At 35.9% G+C, this 22,722-nt stretch overlaps 2 protein-coding genes across 4 annotated transcripts; both read left to right on the top strand.

Annotated features, from left to right (window-relative positions):
• Positions 1–869: 869 nt before the first annotated feature.
• On the top strand, positions 870–6,176 carry LOC103705046 (10 kDa chaperonin, mitochondrial-like). Its single transcript, XM_008788637.3, has 3 exons — positions 870–1,123; positions 4,854–4,993; positions 5,731–6,176. The coding sequence occupies exons 1-3, from the start codon at positions 1,019–1,021 to the stop codon at positions 5,777–5,779; spliced, it is 294 nt and encodes a 97-aa protein (XP_008786859.1). The 5' UTR covers positions 870–1,018; the 3' UTR covers positions 5,780–6,176.
• Positions 6,177–9,665: 3,489 nt separating this feature from the next.
• On the top strand, positions 9,666–21,640 carry LOC103705047 (stomatal closure-related actin-binding protein 1-like). Of its 3 annotated transcripts, none has more exons than XM_008788639.4 (13): positions 9,666–9,850; positions 10,755–11,057; positions 11,381–11,509; positions 12,287–12,379; positions 12,944–13,084; positions 13,336–13,404; positions 13,629–13,712; positions 14,235–14,409; positions 17,409–17,525; positions 17,906–17,964; positions 19,864–19,998; positions 20,987–21,136; positions 21,356–21,640. In XM_008788639.4, the coding sequence occupies exons 2-13, from the start codon at positions 10,776–10,778 to the stop codon at positions 21,401–21,403; spliced, it is 1,482 nt and encodes a 493-aa protein (XP_008786861.2). In that variant the 5' UTR covers positions 9,666–9,850; positions 10,755–10,775; the 3' UTR covers positions 21,404–21,640. The 3 variants fall into 3 exon arrangements, with proteins under 3 accessions (XP_008786861.2, XP_026659651.2, XP_008786860.2); XM_008788638.4 differs by lacking the exon at positions 9,666–9,850 and adding an exon at positions 9,862–10,228; XM_026803850.2 differs by lacking the exons at positions 9,666–9,850; positions 20,987–21,136 and adding an exon at positions 9,858–10,228.
• The last annotated feature ends 1,082 nt before the right edge of the window (positions 21,641–22,722 follow it).

The following is a 22,722-nucleotide window of genomic DNA, read 5'->3' as shown; positions in this document are numbered from 1 at the left end:
CACTTCGCTCAAAGTATCTATTTTTCAAAAAATAGTAATCAACTAATTTTAATTTTTTTAGATAAAAATTGTTTAAATTTTTCTATATCCGAAAATATTTAGCGGCCATGTTTTATGACTAGTAATAAAAAATATCTCGATAAGTCATGTTCAAAGGTAATCACAAGAAATTAGAAAAGTAAAACTCAATCATGTTGCTCCCAAGTGCCCTTTTTTTACTCTCTTCCTAAGATGCCTGCCAATTATACATAATAAATTATTAAAAATAATTTCAATACTAATAAGTAGAAGATAAGTGTACAAATATAAATATTTCACTTGTGTGCATCCATCCACACATACGATGAGTAATGCCCACTAATTAGGGGTTGCAATTGAATCAGTTCAAATTAGATAAGGATCAGATCAAAAATTCGTTAACTCGAATCTGAACTATTTATTGAACAGATTAAAAATTCAGATCTGAATCTAATATGTTTATTAAACATATAATCTGATTCATTTATTAAACATGCCAGGTTCGATTAAATAGTTTAAACACATTAAGTAGATCAAATGAAATAAAATAATAAATAGATTTTAACTAGTTTAAACAAATTAAACATGTTTTAAATAGGTTAAATGAGTAGTGTTTTCACCCGATGAAATCATTAAATAGATCAAAATAAGTTAAATAGGGTAAAAAAAATGGGCGTAGATGGTTCATCATTTATAATCTAAATGTCTTTATATTAAATCTGGATCTGTTTAAAGCAGATCGTTTTTTTTTTTTTTTCCCACAAAAGCAGATCGTTCGTGGGTACTTACTTTACCGAGTTTTAGCCCCGGTCGCCGAAATCAGCAATTGTTCGAGAATGTTCCTCTTTTCCGATTTCTAATTCTAATGAGGCCTTTCCAGAACCTTCTTAAAACCCCTTCCTCGCCCAAAAAACCTCTCCTCAAGCCCTAAACGTCCCCCATCGCCGTACCCCAGGGCCATCCACACTTCAAGAAACCACCGCTCGATCCTCCATTGCCCATGGCCAAGCGTCTCATTCCTTCCCTTAATCGCGTTCTTGTTGAGAAGATCGTTCCCCCTTCCAAGACTAATGCTGGAATTCTTCTCCCTGAGAAGACCACCAAGGTGTCATTTTTGGACCCTTTTCTTCTCGTAAAGAATCAGATAATCTATCTTTTCTGCCTCTGGATCTTGTTTGAACTGATTTTTTTGGGGATTTTTCATGCGATTTGTGGTGAATTACACCCTTGGAGCCCTAGTTTGTGCTCCAATAGTGAACAGGCCACTCTTTTATGTTTATCCTGTGCTGTTTCTATTTTCAGTAATTGATTCTGTGTTGGTTGGCTTGCTTGGCACTTCAATAGCATTTGATTAGTTTTTCGTGTGCTCTATGGATCGGTTTATGGCTCCTACCTGTGGTTTATGGGGTTGTAACATTAAAGGGCAATTCTTTACTTTTCATGGTGAGCACATGAGGATGTGGTAGGGAATCCAACGGTCCTATGTTTGCAACCTTGTCAAGAATGCTCGAATCGGCTGCTACTGAATTTGGCACCGTGACAATATGGTGCTTATTGTCACTCAGTTGCAATTGTATCTGGATGTTGGTTTGAAGGTTTCAGCATTTTCTTTTTTTAGGTACACTGTGTTAGTTGGTTGTTACGCATAGGCAATTGCTAGTTCATGGTTTTATTATCCTCCCTTTATTTTCTTTTCTATTTTTTCCTTATTGTTATTTCTTTTGAAAGCTGGGCGCTTTCTACTTTGCTAAATGGGTATTTTAGATTGCTTTGCTCGACACGTAAAACACTTGAATACTCTCTGAAAATCCCAATACTTATTCTTTTAAATTCTTACTAGATAACCATTTGGCATATCAAAATCTTGGTTTCTTGATGATTTAAGAAACATCGACACCATGACAAATCACAATTCTTGTTGGTATATCATATTCTGGTGCTTCGCACTTCTATCAAAAGATGTCAAGCCCAACAAGATTTTCAATCAAGAAACTGGAGAATGGAAAACTATACACATGTAAAATTTTCAACAATATTATCACGCCATTTTTTCAATGGTTGCACATTGTTGGTCTGGACTCTGGAGGCCTTGGCCTTGACTCCTACATTGAAGCAATCAACTGGTGCGTGTTTTGAAAAAAAGTCAATGGTAGCAGATATGTTCAATAATTTCTTGTCAGTTTTTAATGTTTAACTTTTATTTCTTAATTGACATTTCATAATTTTTTGAGGTGATAAAAATACCTTTCTAACTTAAAGGATGTCTTCAACCACCTCTAAATTGTTGGTTCTTTGGTTTCTTATTTATTTAATAATGATCTTTTCTTCTGTAGATGCCTTAAAGCTGTGTTGGTTTGTGGTTCCGAAGGGTGATACAGTAAGGATAAGATATTTGTAATATAATCATACTGTCTTGGCTGCTGCTTGCTTTATAGTCCATTGTATAGCTTTGAGATAGGGATCCTGGTGCATGATTATTATAGTTGGGGAGATTTTTAGAAAATGAGAATTTTGAGGGGATTGCTTCCCTGTAGGATCTACTGTGGGTTATCTAACTCCTTGAAGGTTGACTTGATTTTTTGATACTTATTCTTCGTATCAACCAGTACAGTTACCAAGCCTCAGTCATGCCTTTATAAGATGCTTTGGATGATTGTTGATATAACATTCCTAAAATACCCTGAGTGGGTTGTAGTGGAAAATCCTGGAATTTTAGAAGCACCTTCTTTTTTTTTTTCCTTTTAAAATTTCATGAGAATCGAGTCTGTAGGATTTGATTGAGAGCATTGTTATAGTGGTGGGCATGCATGGAGAGGGATATTTTTTTAAAAAAATATTAGTTATGAGGTTAGCAAATTTGGATAGTCAGATGCTGCTTTATGTCATTTGTTCCTTTCTTTTGGGATGTGTGCACATGTGCATGCATGCTTTTTGGGGAGCTTATTTCATGTTGGAAGATACTGCAGGTGTTGGGATTGGAGGATCCTAAGAGCCATGGCAAAAGGGTAATGGCATTGGGAACCTTTTGGCACTCAAAACCCCTTCCTCAACATACATATGCACAAATAGAATGTGCTTCTGAGAATTGCCAATACTTTTATCTTTTGGGAGCATTATTCTTGTTTCTCTCTCAATAGAGAGACAAGAGAGTCAATTGAGTTTTCTTACAGATGATTGCATGCCATCCTTTCCATCAAGGTTCTAAAAGCTGGTTTTGTTCTCTTCATAGAATTTCAATTTTGGCAATTTTCTTGGTTTTGGCAGTTTGACTTCGCGATTTGTAATTTTGGTCAGAAAAGTTAATAGAGATAAAAATAGAAAAAATAAGAAAAAAGTTAAGGAAAGTTATTTCATAGCCAAGAAAAGTTATTGCACATTATTTTATTATGTTTTAGTTATCTAGGATTATTATTTGTGTAGTTTGGTAGTTTCAGACTAAGTTAATTTAAAGTTTGATGCATTAGATATCTTATGCTTTAATAATTTCCTATGTTTTCCCCATTTTTTAAAATTTCATCCTATAAGCGTATTTCTATATTTCATTTTAATAACCATGTAAGAAAGAAAAAAAATTCTGTCTAAGCACATCTTATTCTATTTCATTTTATTAACACATCTGAGCAAGAAAAGCATCATTTAAGCATGTCTTATTCGAAGCCATTTGCCATGTAATCATTTTTCATTCTATTTTTATTTCAAGAATCTAAGCTTGAAAAAGAATCAGAGTAAAAACCCATTTTATTTCATTATCTCATTTAATGTATCAATTTTTTCATAGGAAAGAGAAAAAAAAACTCATCTAAGCAAGAAAAGGAAGAGTTACAGGAACACGCATTGCTTTCTAATTTGTTAAAGCACATCATGATTATACCACTATAATAACAACGATTGGCCAAAAATAATGTAGATCAGATTATTAGAGCCTTTCGGTATATGCTATTACATACTATCGACAAATTTTAGAAAATGTTGTATGATATTAAGCATATATAGTTGTTAAAAAAAGTAAGTTCAGTCAGTTCTGGCCAAAATTGACAGAAACAAAAATTTCAAATACCATCAAATAAATTATAAAGTTTGGAGAGTGTCCCTTGCCCTAATTTTAACACTGTTTAATACTCCAAAGGTCTATACTACCACCAAAATGCCAACAAGAATCTGATTTTATGCACCTGCTGTCTTAGCTTCTTCTACCCTACTGTGTGGCCCATAACTCCGAGAATTTAGATAAGTATTTTATAAAGAATCAAACCAGGCTTAAAAAATGCTGCTAGACTCTCAATTTGCTTGTTTTTCTGCAGTGACCCAACTCTAGTGTTCCCTAGAACATGACCTACATTGGAAATGAGAAACCCTTACAAGATAGTATGAGGTGCATCAAGGAAGACTCAACCACATCCCAGATGCACTTCTCTTGCAGTTCTTCCCTGCATTCCCTAAGCTGACTTACAGCTGCTTTCCCTGATGCAAAGAACTATCTTGAATGCAGGTTAATCTTGTTTGATGATGAAAGTGCCTTCTTATTAAGGTCCTTCTAACCATCCTATTTAAGTTGGTTCCATTATTGTCTGACACGGCTAGGCTATTGGGTAAATATGCTATTTTTGGTTAATATGAATTCAATTAGGCTGTCATATCATCATCTGTGAAAATGTAATTTATTGTAGTCTTGCTATTACGGAACATATATCCTGAACTTGTTTTTGTCAATGTTTTTTTTTTTTTTTAAATTGCAACATTTTTCATCATTTTCTCAATGTAGATTTGAATGGACATGCTCACTATTATTTAATTGATCATTTTTAATTTGTTTATCTTTTTACCTTTTGTTTTAGTTGAATTCTGGAAAAGTTGTAGCAGTAGGCCCTGGTGCACGTGATAGGGATGGGAATGTTATCCCTGTTTCCGTGAAGGAAGGAGACATGGTCCTTTTACCTGAGTATGGAGGAACTGAAGTAAAACTGGGCGACAAGGAGTAAGCTCGTTTTTTTTTCTCCATCCTTTTCTTTTACATTTTAATCCCAAGCAGATGTATATATCAGAAATGTGGCTTCATATTAGTTACAAGATTTATCTGTGATTGGTTGATGGATTTGTGTTTTGTTGGGTTACACACATAGATCAATCATATCGGCAGTTTTGGAGACTATGGGCACCATCCTTCTGTATTGGTTTTTGGGCAGGGCTTGCAGTCTTTTTCATTTTTTTCTTCTCGGTCCTCCTCTCTCTCTTAATCCCTCCGTGAATGTTTATTGAAGTTTTTCTTCACTATTGATCAATAAAATATAGAAATATGTTTGTATATTTAATTTTCTGCTGCTATGATGAGAGAAACCCACTTTTGCTTTTAACTTTATGTTCGTGAAGACAAAGGCTTTTTGCGAGTTTGCTTAGGCCCTTTTTTTCACACAATTGTATTATACACAATTGTGTTTTTTCCCTGCAAACTTACTGTATATCTTTTTCTTTGTTTAAGGTTTAAGACATTGCATTGATTCATAATGCATAGTGTAAGCTGAACTAATTGCTAAACAACTTTACAATTTGGTTTCTCCCAGTTATATTAGCTTTTGAAGTAATAATGCATTTGGCTAGTTCTTAGATTTCTTTTCTTCTTTTCCTGTCTTTATTTATGCTGCAATGAAAATTGTAGCCTACTATAACTCTTCATTCCGATGCCAATGACCACTAATTTTGTTTATTTCATTTCAGGTATCATCTGTTCAGGGATGACGACATACTGGGAACACTCCATGAATGATTCATATTATTAGCTTTATATTCTAGCTGTCAAAGTGAGTGAGATGTATCATGCTTGGACCAGGAAAAGGCCTCTTAAAAGCAAAATTTTGAGAATGTTCTCAGTCATTCGTGTCATTTTGATGCACAAAACTAAATGCATGCATTGAGAGAATTAATAAGGAATTGCCAGTCGAAGTGGATCTTTGTTATCTACATTAACTTTAATATTAGAATCAGCTACCTATGGAAAGTAGTAGTAGTTCATATTGTTGGTAAATGTGTGCAGTTGGATGAACTTTTTCAATGCCTGGGGAGGATTTGACCCTCTTATCTGTATTCTGTAGTTTGTTGACATGCATGAACCTGGCTAAGTCTATCATTTGAATTAAGATTCGCCGTCTTGGTATTGGATTTCATACTGTTGTCATACTTGCATAGTATTGATATGGTATAATATGGATTTTTTTGACGTATTGATATTCGATATGCCGTCCGTATTGGATATTGATATCGAATCATTATGGTTTGTGTATGTTTTGTACCATCTGTTTTGGGCCGGTATGGCATATTTTAATTTGAATGTTTTTTTAGAACTGTGAATTGCTATTAGCATTGCCTTTGCGCATCGGTATCAAGGTGTCATTTTCAAAGTAGCACGGCTTTAGGAGGTTCTGCTGTCCGCATCCTGCATGAATTTCCTTTAGCCTGTGTTTGAGAGTATTGCTGTTTTGATGATTCCTTGTTTTGCGTTACCATCGATTTGCTGTCTGCCTAGCTGTGTCTTGCCCTTCAAATATGTCAATGATTCTTTATCTCCACAAGGTGTTGGCCATAATGTCGCAGTGAACTAGGGCTCTATCACAAGGTCGCACACCTTGGCTTGGACATGAGATATTTCCAGTTTTAGTCATGTATCTTGTTGTGCGAGATAATTATTGGTGGGTGTATGTGGGGGTGTGATTGAGCTGTGCTAGACGAAACATGGGCCTGATCAATCGTGTTTGAAACTAATATCGAGCTTGAACTTTGAGTTCAAGTGAGCTCATTTTGAGCTAAAATTTAAATTAAATGGGACATGAGTTTGGGTGCCGCCTTGATGTGAGCTTGGATCAAGTTTGACTCAAGAATCCAAGCCAATGGAACTTTTTCCCTGTCTTAGGTAAATCACGTTGGCCCATAAATCATTCGAGAACGTTATCGCATGGCAGCATCATGCTCTGAGACTCTGAGTCATGCTGGCTGCAACCTAGCTCTTGCTGGTCCATGCCATTATAAGTGTTTTAACTTTTAGATTCGCAAGATTTTTTCTTATCCATTGAAATAGTTTTTTTGGAAGCTAATTTTTGAGAATATGTTGCTCGAAAAAATAATTTTAGTATATTTGATTGACCATCATTTCAAAATGGTTTATATTTAGTTGAGCATTTATTTTTTTAAAAAAATTATACAAAATATCTATTATACACATAATAAGAGAAAAATGTTATTTCTGAATTTTGAAGACTTAAAAGTAGTTTTGAAAAAAAAAATCTCAATTTCTAACCGGCAGAAAAATAGATTTTTTATATTTTTAATGAATTTTTTTATAAAATATGAGAATTTTATTTGTATGAAAAAAAGTTTTTTTAAATTCTTTTGTTGACCATTTTTTTATTTATTTTTTCGTTGCTTATGTCAGTTGTGGTAAAGTTGTCTTCTTCCCTGTGGCCAAGGTGGGGGCTTATGATCAGGTCCTACTGCTTGAGTATCCTAGAAGTCTAATAACTAGGAGTCCTGCCTCTGATCCATGCATCTCATCAAACTCTCGGACCATATATCTTATTGCCTGGTCTCATCACCAGAATATGGGACCATATCTAGCTCTCATGAATCCTAACTCCACACAGTTGCACTCTTTTTTTTTTTTTTTGGTACAATCAGTTGCACTCCTTGGGGGGTTCAATTGACCTAAGGCTTTAAACAAATGTTGCTAACATCAAATATCATTCTCATGTATCAAAAAAATTTAAAAAATAACATACTTGGAGCATCTTCTTCTAAGTAATTTGCTAAGGACTAGCTACTTCGAAGCTTGAAGCCATCCCGGAATCTAGAAAAGTAGTCTAGTTGATTCTCCGCTATCTTTCAATTATGGCCAAGATGAGGACGAGCCCATCTGCAGTGCGGCAAAAAGCAGCAACTATTCATTTGGATTGCGAACAAACAAACATGCTTGTGATGCCATAATATGAGAAGGTGATGCAAGGATTCCATGGGGAAAAAGATTGAGCTAGAGGCAACTGCAAAAAAAGATATGACTTCGTTAATAATTTAGGGAGAAGTTAATCATTGCTATCCTTGGGTTTGAACCAAGGATAGCAATGATCTGACTAAAAGGTTAATAATTTTTGAAAAATCTATTAGATTTGAAATGACTTGGTTTACTAGCTAGGTTAGTTGGCATTTGGTACCATCTTAAATATTACGCATGTACTTTTTTTTTTTCAAATAAAGAGAGATTATTTAGCGGGAAGTTATCCTTTACACCACATTGACAACATCGCGGTGCACCTTGTCAATCATCTATCTTGAATTATTTTTCTGCTCACCTCATTTTCGATTATGCTTATCGTATATTGCTGATATGGTGCATGCGGTGCAGGATATAATTTTTCTCATTTAGAGATGCATTTAAACAAAAAAAAGTCTCTTTTATTTATTTATTAAATTAGAATGCGTGCTCGAAAAAACTATGCGGCAGGCGAAGCGGGCCAAGTGGCTCGGCCGTGGGTGGCGCCGCCAGGACCCCATTTGTGGTCTTATTCTGGTTCTACACGGATGGCCACCGAAAGGCAGTTTGGTAGTTGTCATGAGACCAAAAAGCATACATGGCTCGGTTCACTGTCCATCTCCATGGTGAATGAGTTCCCAAAATTGTCCTCGCCCTGTTTGAGTTGAACTTCGAAGCGTGGAATCGGCATCTCCCTCTATTCCAGCCACTAGCTAATAATTGGGAGAATAGCACGTATGGCCACTTTTATGTGCATGAAACGTCCTCAAATACAAATGGCCATTCTCCTTGCATGAATTCATGTCACACCTAGCCTTGGTTTAATATAGTGTACGTTACAAATTCCCCTTTTTTTCACATTTTTATGGGCCTTGGATGTTATAAACCTATGACAATCATTGTAGCAAATTTACAGATTCCTAATCCTTATATATTTATTTTTATTTTTTTGTTATTTTCTACTATATATATAAATATATATCCTTTGCTTGTTTCCACCCTCCTCAAAAAAATACCACTCAAGGGAGACCCTGTGCCTAGAAGAGAGGGAATTATCTAGTACACTTCAGAATTTATTATTCTTTGATTTTTTTATATGTATTCGTGCCCAATATATATAATATATCCATTTCAGCACAAAAAAAAAATACAAAGAAAAAAATTCTTCTTAATGCCTACACGTGTAAGAAAAATTCAAAAATCAACTATATTGAACTATTAACTATTGTTCTGATATTTTCACCCCTCAATCAATTAAAATATTATTTTAATTTATAAATAGCAATAATATTTTTTATTTTTTAAATAGTCGTACAATCATTTTTTATTTTTTAATCAACATTGATTGTCAAAATAAGCAGCAATTAATTCGCCCCGAGATATAGAAAAATAGGTATAGATATAGGTAATTTATCCAATACAAGGACATAATAGTGTAAGACCAAAAAAAAAAAAATCCAGGTGTCTGAAAATCAAAATCTATATATAAAATAAATAATAAAAAATATATTTACTCAAATATCTTAGAAGACATCCAAGTAGATGAGACATGTGGATTTGAGCTGAGAAAGAATACAAATAAGCCGGAGTTGTAATAAATCCAAAACTCAACCAGGCCGGCAACCAACCTGATCCGGTCGGCCGTAACTGAAACGGCATATCCCGCCGCCACTTCAAACTCCGCCGTACGATCAAGATCGCAGCCCTGTCGACGACCAACCGTACACGTTGGGGAACCCTAATGGCATCCCCCGCAGTACAGGGAAACCAGGAGGGCATTCAATTCCTGTCCGACTCCAGCGAATCCAAACGCGTTGCTAGGTCGGCCCCGCCCCAAAGATGCGAAAAGAATTAAGCGAAGCTTCTTTTCCTTCTCTCTCTGACCTCTTGATTTGAAAAGTGCAGTCCACCCCACCGAACTCACCAAAGAAAGAAAAAGAAAAAAAAAAAATCTCCTTTCTCGTTTGTCGAATTCCCTCGCAACCCTTTCGATTCCTTCTTTGATTCAAAGTGGAAGGAAAGAAAGTGGAATCAGGAGCAAAAGGAGAAAAATTTGAACTTTTGAAGCGTCTTGAGGATTCTTGTTTTCTTTCTTTCTTTCTTTTTTTAAATATTGCGAGCTAGGGTTTCTTCTCGTAGTTTTTGATTCCAATCCGTGTTTGGTTCGAGTTTGCTCCACTCTTCTGGCGCTTCTAATCGGTAAGTTTGAGCTGCGATCGAGCTCGATTGGTGCACCTTTTTCTTCATGATCTCATTTAAAATTAATTGGTTTTTGAGCGTTTCGGGAGGCGTTGACACGTTGTAGTTGAAGGATTATTAAGTTTTGGTTTGAATTTATGTTTACCGAAATTAATTTATTAGATGAGTTCGATTAATCTTGACGTGTAGAAGTAAAACTTTTAACGCAATTCGTTAAAATTTGCATTTTTTTATTCATGTTTGTTGTTATTTTGCACGAACATCTTCTTGTTCTTCTGGGTTCGTTTAATCGTTTTTACTGCCAGAAACAGAAGGAATTGCTATTGGATTAATTAAGTGGAGAGGGTTTTGATTCTTTTTGATATTTTATGGATTATGAGTGGAAATGGTTTTGATTTCATTTTGATGTTGTATGGTGTCTTAGTTTTAACACAGAGAGGTAGAACTTGGAGATTGACAGGATCTTTTTCACTTACTTATTGCTGGAAATAGAATTTTATTGTATGTTTATTTTGTTGGAAAACAGAGCTGGAGGAGTTTGATACCGATGACGAGGGTGACGCGCGATTTTGGAGACTCAATGCAGAAGGAGGCAATTCATTTGGTATCATCCGATGTTAATTTTGTTTCGGGACGGTTCCCGGATTATCAGATAGGAGCCGACAACATAATTATTGAGCCAGAGAATAATCCTCGGGTGCCCTCCCTCAAAGAGATTGTTGCAAAGGAGACAACCCAGCTGCTGGAGCAGCAGAAGCGTCTCTCCGTTCGTGACCTTGCAGATAAATTTGAGAAGGGTCTGTCTGCTGCTGCCAAATTGTCAGATGAGGTTTCATTCCCATTCTTCATTTGCATTTACAAATTACTGCTATTTGTAACATAGATCTGTCGGCCAGACGATATGTTATGTTAACTCTTCAGTTCTTTAGTCATGTCACAATAAATCCAGTATACGCCTAACCGTCACATGGAATTATTATCTTAATGTTCTTCTTCTTCTTCTTCTTACAAATTAAGTATAATTAACGAGTAGTTAAACAATGTGAAAATGTCCTATTATCTGTCATATCTCCTCTTATAGTCCTATTATGCTTTATATTGAAAACAAATCATAGATAGCAACTATGCTTAAATTCTTGCTTGGCATTTCAGTCAAAGTGGAGAGAAGTGGCTTCCTTGGATAGACATGTCCTTTTGAAAAAACTCAGGGATGTACTGGATCAACTCAGAGGCCGAGTGGCAGGTCGGAATAAGGATGATGCTGAGGAGGCTGTTTCTATGGTCAGTTCACTTTCTTCTCGTATGTTTCTCGTATGCATGCATTCAGTTGTCTGCACATGTATGCATCACATTTTCAAATCAGACTGCTGTCCCGTGGCCTTTTTCCCTTGAGCATTTTTAACAGTTTAGAATCAACAAAAGCATATAATTTTGGAATTCTTTTGTGCAGTCTGTGTCATATGGACACAGTTTTGCTGCATATCTTCTTTATATATAAAAAAACATTCTTAAAATTGGGCACATGAGACTGGATTCCATAACTTTAAAACATCTGGATGCTTTATTTAATTAATAAAAAAATTCTGCAGTAGTCTGCATGCCTTTCAATCTTCCTCCCCCCCCCCCCCCCCCCCCCCACACACACACACACCTGAAAAAAGAACATCACACACTTTTTCTAAGGAGGCACGCGCTGTGCGTGGCATGTAAGTCCGATGCAGCATGCAGCACCCATTCTGAATTGACATGTAACATTTCAAGCCAATGCATAGAGCCAAATTGTATTGAAGAAAGTATATTGATAAGGAACTACATGGGCTTCCAAGCAGAATGCATTGGAGGAAGTATTATGAAAAATCTCAGAGTGTAGAACTACGTGGGCTTCCAAACAAGGTGTATCCCATAAGGTTACTTAGATCAATGCATTGGTTTTAGCAAAAACAACTTCTGGCGATCTTTTATCACTTTCCCAGTTTTATATACTTAGATTCACCTTCTGTTCATGCTAACTTTGAATAAGTTGAAGTCAAATGTGACAAGATGGTATGCTTCTTGCAGGTGGAAGCTTTAGCCGTTCAACTGACTCAAAGAGAAGGAGAGTTGCTTCATGAGAAAGCAGAAGTGAAAAAATTAGCTACTTTTCTTAAACAGGTAATGCCAAAGCACTTAAAATTGCATAGTGAAATATAACTTGCATTTATTAAATTCATTATTTCCATTTTCTTAATTGCTTGCTGTGTTTGATGTCATGACTTCATAGCTAGCTAAATCACATATAATTATATGAACTTTCTATTTTTTTCGCCTTTTCCTTCAATCCGATCAAAAGAGCTAATCTTTGTCACCTGCTTCATTCATATCTACAAACAATGCACTCCGTCAACTTTCTGTCGGCCAAAATTTTAGTAATCACTGGAAAGAAATAAAGTAAATGAAAGTTCTATACAATGAATTTCTCTCTACTTAGATGTTAAAAACTTCTATCGACAGAAAGGCAGAAAAAAAAATATTACAAACAAATGCTCCCACAAGAGCAGATGCTACTTCAACTCATTAGTCACCAATGGGGATATAATAATATTCAGCACTTCAGAGCAGATAGAAACTAATAAACAGATATCTTTTATATTTGTGTTACAGAGTGCTTTTATGACCATTAAATTATTTTCTTCTTTTAAGATTACACTGAGTTCCTGTCTTTCTTGTTGCTTCCAGGCTATTGAGGATGCAAAAAAGGTGATTGAAGAAGAAAGGGCTTTTGCTCGTGCAGAAATTGAAAGTGCCAGAGCAGCAGTGCGGAGAGTTGAAGAGGCCCTTCAGGAACAAGAACAAATGTCCAGAAGTGCCGAAAAGCAGGTTGGTATGAAAAGTTCCTAATAAATTGGTCTTTTTGCTTGCCATGGACCAACAGCGAACTAACAAGACAACATTTAGAAAGTGGAGACACATTTACTAGCTGCTGGATTAATTTCATGAGGGGCCTTTTAGCCTTGGAGTTATGGATTCGATCATGCTTGCTACTCTTTAATCAGACTCCGTTGTTTGTTTAATATAATTTTTATTTATCTGTTCTCTTTGTATAAAAGGTTACATATTAATTTTTCTAGGAGTTGGAAGAATTGAAGAAAGAGGTTCAAGAGGCCAGAAGAATCAAAATGCTGCATCAGCCAAGCAAGGTACTTTTCATTTTTATTTTTATTTTTCATTTTTGTAAATGTTCAACTTAGACTATAAATGGCACACTAACCTTGGTTGGTTTTGTTTCTGCTTTGTTGTGTTAAAGATGTTGTTTAAGCTGTTCTTTTATTAGCTCCAATGACATTCTTTCTTTAAGTGTCGGCCATATTTGTACTCCCCATGCCTATATGTTGCTAATAAGATAACTATACACTGTCAATAGGTAATGGGCATGGAACATGAACTTCAGGCCCTGCGAATTCAGATTGCAGAGAAGTCGGCGCATTGCATTCAGCTAAAGAAAGAGGTTTCTTTTTTATCATATTGATTTATGTTCTAATATAATGAAAGTAATCATTGATTTTGTGACATCCGACTCTATTTATTTCGTTATATGCTTCTGTCACTCATCATTTATGTTGTCTGTGTTGACCTTTCATATGCTTTGTTGCTTGCAACATGATTCTTCAACTCCTACACTTGCTTTGTACACGTCCAGAGTTATGGAGATCATAATCTCACTGACTTCTTGTGAAGTAATCATGCTGAATTATATTGGTTTTCATATACTGTGTCTCTCAACTTTGATACTTACCTCTTTTCCCATACTTCCTCTTTCTGTAGTAAGTGGATGCTAGCCAATACTGATATTCAGATTTCTGTTTAGTTAATGTAATTATAACTGCATTTAACTCAATCATGTTGGTATTCACAAGTTTCTAATGAAAAGTGTGTCAGGAATATAGATCCTTCTCTGTGTGTATGCTACTAACAGGAAGAAATATATTGACAATGGATGAATGTTTATTAAATCTTTAAACTTTACCAGCTTGCAATATTGAGAAAGCTCGAGGAGAACAAATCAAACTTGTATGAGCTTGAGGGTTCTGAAAGTCTAGGGTCATGTCTACGTATTGTTCCTCGAACGGATCCTGCTCCAGACATCTCTAATTGCTCTATTCAGTGGTACCGAACTGAAGGAAGCAAGAAGGAATTAATATCAGGTATATGAATTTATTTATTTTTTTCCTCTTAACTGATATTTCTACAAGTTAAGTTTTGCATGACCAATTATTATAAGTGAAGCAGTTTTTACCTTGTTCAGCTATTCTCTCAATGTGCATCTCTTTCCTTATGGCCTTTCAACAGAAGATGCATCTTTTGCGACCTTGCATACTAGAGATGCATCATCATGTCAAGAGGCTGTAAGATTAACCTGAAACATTAAAAGGAAGACAAAAAGGCAAGGAGATTAGAAGATGAGAATGCTGTCGATAGAGGATCCTGGATGCCAAACAATAAAAGGCAAGCAGACAATCTTTAATGGATGTAATATTATATCAAAGTGGTATCACAGGGACAGAAAAGATGAGTAAGATTGTTCCAATGCATTATATATCTCGAAGAGGATAAAACAGTTAGATGCTATGTAATAAAAGATATATCAGCAAAATGAGCATGATCTTTGCTATGTAATAAGATTGTTCTGGGGTAAAATCATTGGCTGAAAAACACAGAAAGGTAAGGAATGAAGCTTGGGCCGGAAAAGATGTTTCGTGGAAGACTGAAGTCCCATAAGACCTGAGAACTCAAACTTCTCGATATCAAGCTTCCTGTGCCAAGAATTTTGGTTTCTGAAAGTGTCTGACACCTCAACCTCCAAAAATCCTAATGTGGGGATACTTCTCTGCACAATGCAATATATATAAAGTAAAAAATAGAGCTATATCAAAATATGTTGGTTAAATTCACTAGTATGAATAGAATTTTTAATTAAAAAGGAATTTACATTTATGCCATAATAGCATCAAAGAAAAATAAAGAAATAGGTATGATGCTTCAATAGAAGAGTTTGGACATTGCAGGCTAATACTATTTGTTTAAATAGTTTAGAGTTCAGGTATCATCAATTGCAATGAGGCCACTTTTGACATGACACTCCAAAAAGCCATGACTAATGCGTCCACTTCTAGCTGATGTAAATGGGGCATTCAATTTTTAGAGTGTCGTGTAGCATCGTGCCGTATCCAAGTGTCCAAAAGTGTCAATACTCCAAAATTCTGAAAAACTGAAATGTCTGGGTAAAATGAATGCTTCCACACCATGGTGGTGGCTTAAGTAGGTAAAATTAAGATAGGGTCTTTTTGCTGATCCGAACTTAATTAAGGAAAGAAAAAAAAGTATAGGATAAGAGAGAAGAAAGAAGAAGGGCAGAAATGATGCTGGAGGGATTCTACCTGAAGAACATTTTTCAGATCTTCCTCTGGTCTGACTTACTGCTGTAATCTGCAAGAGGTACAGACATATAGGGCTAATAACAGACCCAATTGCAATCAAAGTTCTGCCTGTATCTGTGTTGCATAAACAGGATTAAATCTGTTTTTACTCTTTACTCTTAACTGGAAATGTTGATCTTGTAGCAGCATAGAACAAGAAGGGAGAGAAGTTCTAGAGAGAGGAGTAACCAGAAGGGCTGGGCTGGCACCTTCCTTTGTTCTCACATGCAAACACAAGGAACTGTGTAGGATTTCCTGGTTCGCATACATCCATTGTGCCCATGCCCTTGGGCAGCAACTCTTCCCTAAACTAGTGTCTTTAGGGGTCAAACTAACTGTAAGAGACAACCACAAATGCCGAAAAATCTAAAGAAAACCATTAGTGAAAGGGACATCCAGCACTAATTCCCATATAGATATGAAACTAAATCTATGCTATACTGAAAACTTGTATGGGGTTTTCGGGTCTGCCAATTTTACTTCCTAAAATACTGTTAGTTTGTGTTTAGTATATCTCATTAAGAAATCTGTTTCACAATTTCTTTTTGTTGCAAATATGAGAAAATACCCATTATGATCTTCCCAATACACATCCTTTTTTATCCTGAATCCCCAAACTACCATCCTCTCTCTCTGGTCCTAATCCCCACCCCCCTCCTCGTCCTCTAATTCTAATCTTGCTCTTCCATGTTTATCTCCCCCACTACCCGTCCTCCCCCTACCCATCTCTTAATGATCCCCCTTCTAATATGCTCATCTCATCATCCCTATTCTCTCTTCCTCCCCACTTATAATTGATTTTAAAAGGTTTGGCATGTGATCTCTCCATCTTTCTCCTTAAACAACCATCCTCTATTGTTTAGGAAATCTTATTAGGAAAGAATTGAAGATTTAATTGCTGAAGCAATATTGCTATTGTATTTCTTAAATACGTAAAAGAAAGCAATGAGAAGATAGAAAATAAAAATTTAATTTTGTTTTTTATTGTTGCTATAACTTTTCAAAGTTATGTTACAGATTTTTGCTTATTAATCTTTGCAGTTCCCTTTAATTTTATTTATTTATTTATTTATGTTTATTTAACATGCAAATACACATGCCTATATAGTAGACTAACCAAAATAGGATTAAACTAAAGCACCTGGGCTGGGCTTTTTTTTTTGTTCAGCATGTTCTGGCCAAAGGCTTCAATCATGCTAGTCCTCAGCTGATTTCCAGTCACACAAGTGTAGGTGCATGAACCATGGAGAAGAAAGAAAGGGAAGAAAATAGGAAAAAGAAGCAAGGACATGTGGGTAGACTGACATGCCTGAGAGATATTTCTTCTTTAAAAAAGTATCTTCCATTGGCCATATCTGAAGTATATCTTGAAATTGTTGATTTCCCTTTTTCCCTAACATAGAAGAACCTAAACCTCCAGAATAGGTGACTTGCCTTGGGGCAAAATTTTGTAGTGAAACTTTAAACAATCAGTTGGTTTTTAATGGTGTTCCAGAATTTTCTATTGTTTTGTGAGATAATGAATAATCAAGTACATGTAATCTACAACCATTACTGATACTCTCTTCTTTTGTTCTAATTCTTATCTACAATTCTATTAACAAGCATATTTACCCTCTTTATATAATTCTTACTTATAGTTCTATAAAGCACATTCTGCAATCATTTCTGTTTGTTCCCATGCTAATTATGGCCTATTATTGTTTCAACTTTTTTTTAATTTGCAGGGGCAACAAAGACATTGTATGCTCCAGAACCTTTTGATGTTGGACGATTTTTGCAAGCAGAGATCGTTTTAAATGATGAAAGGTTCATGGTGACAACAACCAGTCCGATAGATCCTGGTTTGTCCCTTTTAATTTTTGATATTATATTGTCCACTATAATATACTGTTTGTTAGGTAATTGTCTTTTTATCATAAGTATTACCATAGCTCTATGAAAATTTCTGAAGATATGTGTTGCAAGTTCTGGTTCTTCGAGCATTTAGCTTTACAAATTCCTTTGTCCAAGAAAGTGTTTGGAAATAAAATTAGTGATGATATTTCATTTAAGTATGTGGATGCACTATATTTCAAGATAATACTATGCAAAAATTTTGTTGAATTGATTTTTGATACTCATACACAAGCATATACATACATGCATCCATACATACATATAAATGACCTATTTATTTTGTGGAAGTCTGATAAAATTATCCAAACTTCGTTATTCTAAACAGCTGCAGGATTGGGAAGCTATGTGGAGGCACTTGCAAGAAGGCCAGAAACTGAGTTTAATGTAAGTTCTCATGCTTCTTCTATCACCTTGTATTAAGCTATGCTTATCTGTCCTGATTATAGAAGTTAACTTTCTAGTGCACATCAGTCCTGTCAAATGTTATCTGTTTGCTCTTTCTTATTTCTGATTTTATTGTTTTTTCTCCTCTCTAATTTTATTGTTTTTTTTTAAATTGTGTATTTACTGAATGGTCCTCATGTTACCCTTCAAAAAGAAAAGTGTTCACTAACAGATATGTATTTAATGAATTAATTAACTGGATAATTTCTTTATCTTTAACCAGCCTTTACTCACCATAAAGAACTCAATAGTCGTAGTTGGGTTTCAATGCAGCAGGCTCACCTTGCTGTATCTTGTTTAACTTTGCCTCCCAATAATGCTGTTAATTTCTTTCCACAGTCATACATACAAAGTAATTTTCCAACTTTTACCACTTACATCCAGGTCATTTTAAATTTATCTATTCTCTTCAACCCAGATTAATTCTCTAATGTGCTCTGACACAATTCCTGTCTTTTAATGCTTATGGAGACACCATCTTTAACTGTTTCTTTGCTTCCTTCTGGTAGTCCTGGGGCTATTTGGATCTTCCCATTTATGAAAATGTGAGCTATTTAGACCAGATGTACGAATCAATGTCCTTATCACACAAGTCCTTATGTATTTATGGCTTTTATATGACCTAAAACATTGTTGAAATATGGGGGGTGATATTTTATCTTGACAGCCATCCAGGTTTTCTCCTCTAATATCCTTCAAGCTTTCTAGGCTTAGATGGAAGTAATAAGAGGTACCTCCCTTTCAGGGAATCTAGCTGTGGATGAGAACAAAAGGGAAGTAGGATTTACACGTGGAAGCTAAGTAGTTGGGACCTTTTGAGAGCTCCCTAATTCATTGTCATGCTGAAATTTAATTTCTTTAACATTTCTATAACAAACACTCTAAACAACATTATCAGTATTTCTAAAGTCAGTCAAGCATTTAGATCTTTCATTGGAATGGATCAAGCATTTAAGGATAACCTATAACATCTTTCACATTGAATTTATTCACAAATCCATGGGCTAGTCTGAGGTCCTTGCCTGGTGTGTCTTCTTCTTCTTCTTCTTCTTCTTAGATCAAAATTCACATGTTCTTACGTTTGTTGTCAAGAGAGATACTATTGAAAGAAACACTCAAATAGTCAAGATGTTGATTCAGCCGCATGCTTTGGAGATCCATTTTTAACCCCCAAATACTTTTCCAATGACCAAGTTCCTGAGCCATCGACAATGATGTCTTATGATGGTCATTTTGATATTGTCGGTCTTAATGTCCTCCTCAAAAGAAACAGAAATGATAGAAATTGAAACAGAATTCCCTGGAGAATGAATACTCCAGCCTTTCCAGTTGTCCACTATATAGTTTCAATGATATTTTCTTCTTTTTTTGCTATTTTCTTAAAATGCCATACAAACCAAAGTAAACAGTAAAATAGTTCATCATTCATACATACATACATACACATATGTACGTATGTATATATGTACTTAGGTATGTACATATGTACGTACACACGTATGTATGTACCTAGTGAGTAACAGCCTTCTGTTTACTGGATTTTGAAGCAGTGTGGTGCTACTTGTTTCAAAAAATTCAAGAGTCTTAATATGTTACATTCGTCTGGCTGCTTTCTACATGATGAAGGCTGCTTTAGAAAGGATAAATATGTTTTGTTTATCATGTGTTAACAATATATGATGCTTGTGTTCTGTTGGTTTCTGGGGCTGGCTCAATTTTTATGATTGCTTTGATAGAAAAGGAAGCATCGATATGCAAATGGATTTGTAACTGACACTTGTTAGAATGCATTTGGTGTTTTCAAACAGATACTTAGATGTTTATTATGTTGTTTTTCAGGTGGTTGTCACCCAAATGAACGGTCGTGATTACCTATCACAGTCTATTCATGTGTTTCATGTGGGAAAGATGAGGATAAAACTTCGTAAAGGGAGGAGTACGAAAGCGAAAGAATCATATTCTGCTTCCATGCAGGTAGCAACCTGTCCCGGAGTATGAATCCTTTGCATTAGGAAGCTAAATGATGCACTTAACTTTAAAATATTCAATTTTTTCTTTTAATCCAACTACATGGACATGCATGCCATGTCTTTACTTTTTGACTGGGCAACTATGTTTAGATTTCTGCTTGTGGGGGAACTTTTTCTTTCTACTGATACCCAAATGGAACTTGCAATAGGTGCAGCTGGTACCATTATCACAAGTATGTATGATAAAGCAGTCTATTATTGCTTTGATATACTTAGATACATGTTCCCTCCCTGCCATAGAATTCGTGATACAAAGTGATACACAATTAGATATGCATTATTTAGAAGCCAAATGGATACCTTATGCATGTGTCCGAATGATCATTCACAAACAGCTGGAAAGTGGCTTACTGGCATGGGGGAAGCAATGAGAAAGGGATGGGTTAGTTGTTGATCCTGTAAGCCCAAAATTTCTAGGATTCTGAAAATTACTTTTCAAGTGGATCCTGTAAAACTGAAAATCTGGAATTGCAGCCATTTTCCATCTGTACTATAAATATTATACAAATAGGGTAACATGGCATCCCCTTGATTATATGAAATTGGTGGCTTATGATGGTTTGCAGATTTTCCTTTCATGAGATTCATGTTCCCCTTGCCTATTGCAATTTACATATCAACATATACATGATTTGGATTTTATGGACATGACTGAATTTTGTTGATCAAATTTTAAAATTAACATAGAAATTAAAAACGACTGGGTATGCCAGTGACCTGTTTGAGTCTCACTTTCACCTGATATTGGCTGGGCTTCTTCCCATTCTAGTTCTCGGAAAAAGAAGTGGCAAGGATGGATGTGCAAGCTAGGCTTGCACGAACATATCTTTAGACCATTGGCAAAGCTGACTTTGGGTTGACTTTGCCCTCTCTTTTTCAGTGATAAATTGTCGAGCATATCTAATTTTTAACTTTCTGTGTTCAATCTCCAGCTTTGTGGGATTAGAGGCTGTGGAAATGCTGCAGCTAAGTCAATCTTTTGGCAAGCTAAGAAAGGTCTCTCCTTCATATTAGCTTTTGAATCAGAGAGGGAGAGGAATGCAGCAATCATGCTTGCCCGAAGATTTGCTTTTGACTGTAATGTAAGCGTCCAATTCCTTACCAATAGTTTGTCTGTTTTGCTTTCGTAGTGCATATTAAGTTCATGTTGGAAACTCATTCGATCTCTGTCTGCCTGATTTAGCTCATTTTGTAGTATATTAACTCTGAAACCTATGTACTCCCATTTTCACAGTTTTCTCCTTTGCTGGCAAGCGCCAAATGTTACACTAAATTTCTTGTCTTTATGCGATGACTACCAGATCATTCTTGCTGGACCTGATGATCGAGCTCCCACCGGGACCTCATAAAACTGATGACTTCTGTATGATTGCAAGTATGATGAGGCTGTGCAAATGTGTTTTTGTATGATTGTTATAGGTGAAAGATGATAAACTGATTGTAACTGAGGTTTCTTTTGTTCTGGTTGTGTTCAGCACCAAGGCATCCTTTTATTTGCCTTAGCACCAAATTGTAACCATTTATTTACAGATATCGTATAAGTGGCTTCCATCATTCTGATGCATCCAATATCGAAGCATCCTTTATATTCTCTCTTCATTCGGACCACATTCTAGGCAGAGGACAAGCATTTTATTTACAGTAGTTTTCCTTTTCCCTCATTGTAAGATGCCACTCATTTCAAAAGGCGAGTGAAGCACTGCAAACCCTTCATATCATTTTTTTTTTGTTTTTTATCCCCGTGTATATATTAAGTACAGGTAGACATAATTAATTACTGTGTTTAAGACTTGGGCTGTGGCAAAAAAAATTACAGAAAATTGATCAAACTGTTTCTTCTATACGCTTAAAAATCAAACTTTACCTCAGTAACATGATACCAGCATACATAACACGTGCTTGATTCCTGCTTAGAGCAATAGATCCAAGGGTCAAAGTAGAGAAAGCAGGGATGAGATGGCAGTTTATATAGGTTTCTGGGGTGATCTTGTTGCAGCTAACAGAGCAAGACGTCTCTTTTTATCGGACAACACTATCCAACTCTGATTGCAGAGAAATTCGGTGTCAGCCAGCGACAAGATGCACCCATGGTTGACAGACTCCAGTAACAGAGCTAGCACCAAAAGTCGTTGTCGTGGCATAATACTATGGGTAGAGTTAGTTAAAAGACAGCCATTGCAAACATTGGAAAGATCGTGGAATGGTGAATGACTTTGATTGGAAGCTATTGAGATCAGTTGAACTCTCTAGTTACTAGTGGTCCGGCATGGCCGTAGTGCTTCCAATCTTATTGCTGTAGGATAGAGGACTTTTCACATCATTCTTCTTCAGGGCCGGCAGAACATTCCAAACTGGCCGGTTCCGGCCGTTCTGAAACCAGTACCACTTCAGCAACAAAAATGAAATATGTTGCCAAAGCCGAAAATGGAGAAGAAAAAAAAGGGTTAGCAGGGAAGGGAAGGAGAGAGAGCAAGACGCCGGCCTCTTCCGGCACTTTCTCTCCCACTTGTTTTTTCTTTTTCTTTTCCTTTCTGCACGATTCCTTTTTCGGTATAGGTCCGGCTCAGCCTGTACCGAGTCGTTCCACTGAAAAACTGGTACGGTGCTTGATACCGGTTTCTTCGATCTAATTTCTCTTGCAAAGTCTGCTATTGCTAAGAGAAGCTTC

The sequence above is a fragment of the Phoenix dactylifera genome, chromosome 12 (assembly GCF_009389715.1).
Source record: "Phoenix dactylifera cultivar Barhee BC4 chromosome 12, palm_55x_up_171113_PBpolish2nd_filt_p, whole genome shotgun sequence".
Classification (NCBI taxonomy): domain Eukaryota; kingdom Viridiplantae; phylum Streptophyta; class Magnoliopsida; order Arecales; family Arecaceae; genus Phoenix; species Phoenix dactylifera.
This window is presented reverse-complemented; position numbering and strand designations above follow the sequence as displayed.

What these genes read in the sequence shown, in the direction of transcription:
- LOC103705046 (XM_008788637.3), top strand. Translation starts at nt 1,019, where the DNA reads ATGGCCAAGCGTCTCATTCCTTCCCTTAATCGCGTTCTTGTTGAGAAG. An exon ending in TCCCTGAGAAGACCACCAAG is followed by an intron (nt 1,124 to 4,853) that starts GTGTCATTTTTG and finishes CTTTTGTTTTAG; the next exon opens with TTGAATTCTGGAAAAGTTGT. An exon ending in GTAAAACTGGGCGACAAGGA is followed by an intron (nt 4,994 to 5,730) that starts GTAAGCTCGTTT and finishes ATTTCATTTCAG; the next exon opens with GTATCATCTGTTCAGGGATG.
- LOC103705047 (XM_008788639.4), top strand. Translation starts at nt 10,776, where the DNA reads ATGACGAGGGTGACGCGCGATTTTGGAGACTCAATGCAGAAGGAGGCA. An exon ending in CCAGAAGTGCCGAAAAGCAG is followed by an intron (nt 13,085 to 13,335) that starts GTTGGTATGAAA and finishes TAATTTTTCTAG; the next exon opens with GAGTTGGAAGAATTGAAGAA. An exon ending in GCATTCAGCTAAAGAAAGAG is followed by an intron (nt 13,713 to 14,234) that starts GTTTCTTTTTTA and finishes AAACTTTACCAG; the next exon opens with CTTGCAATATTGAGAAAGCT.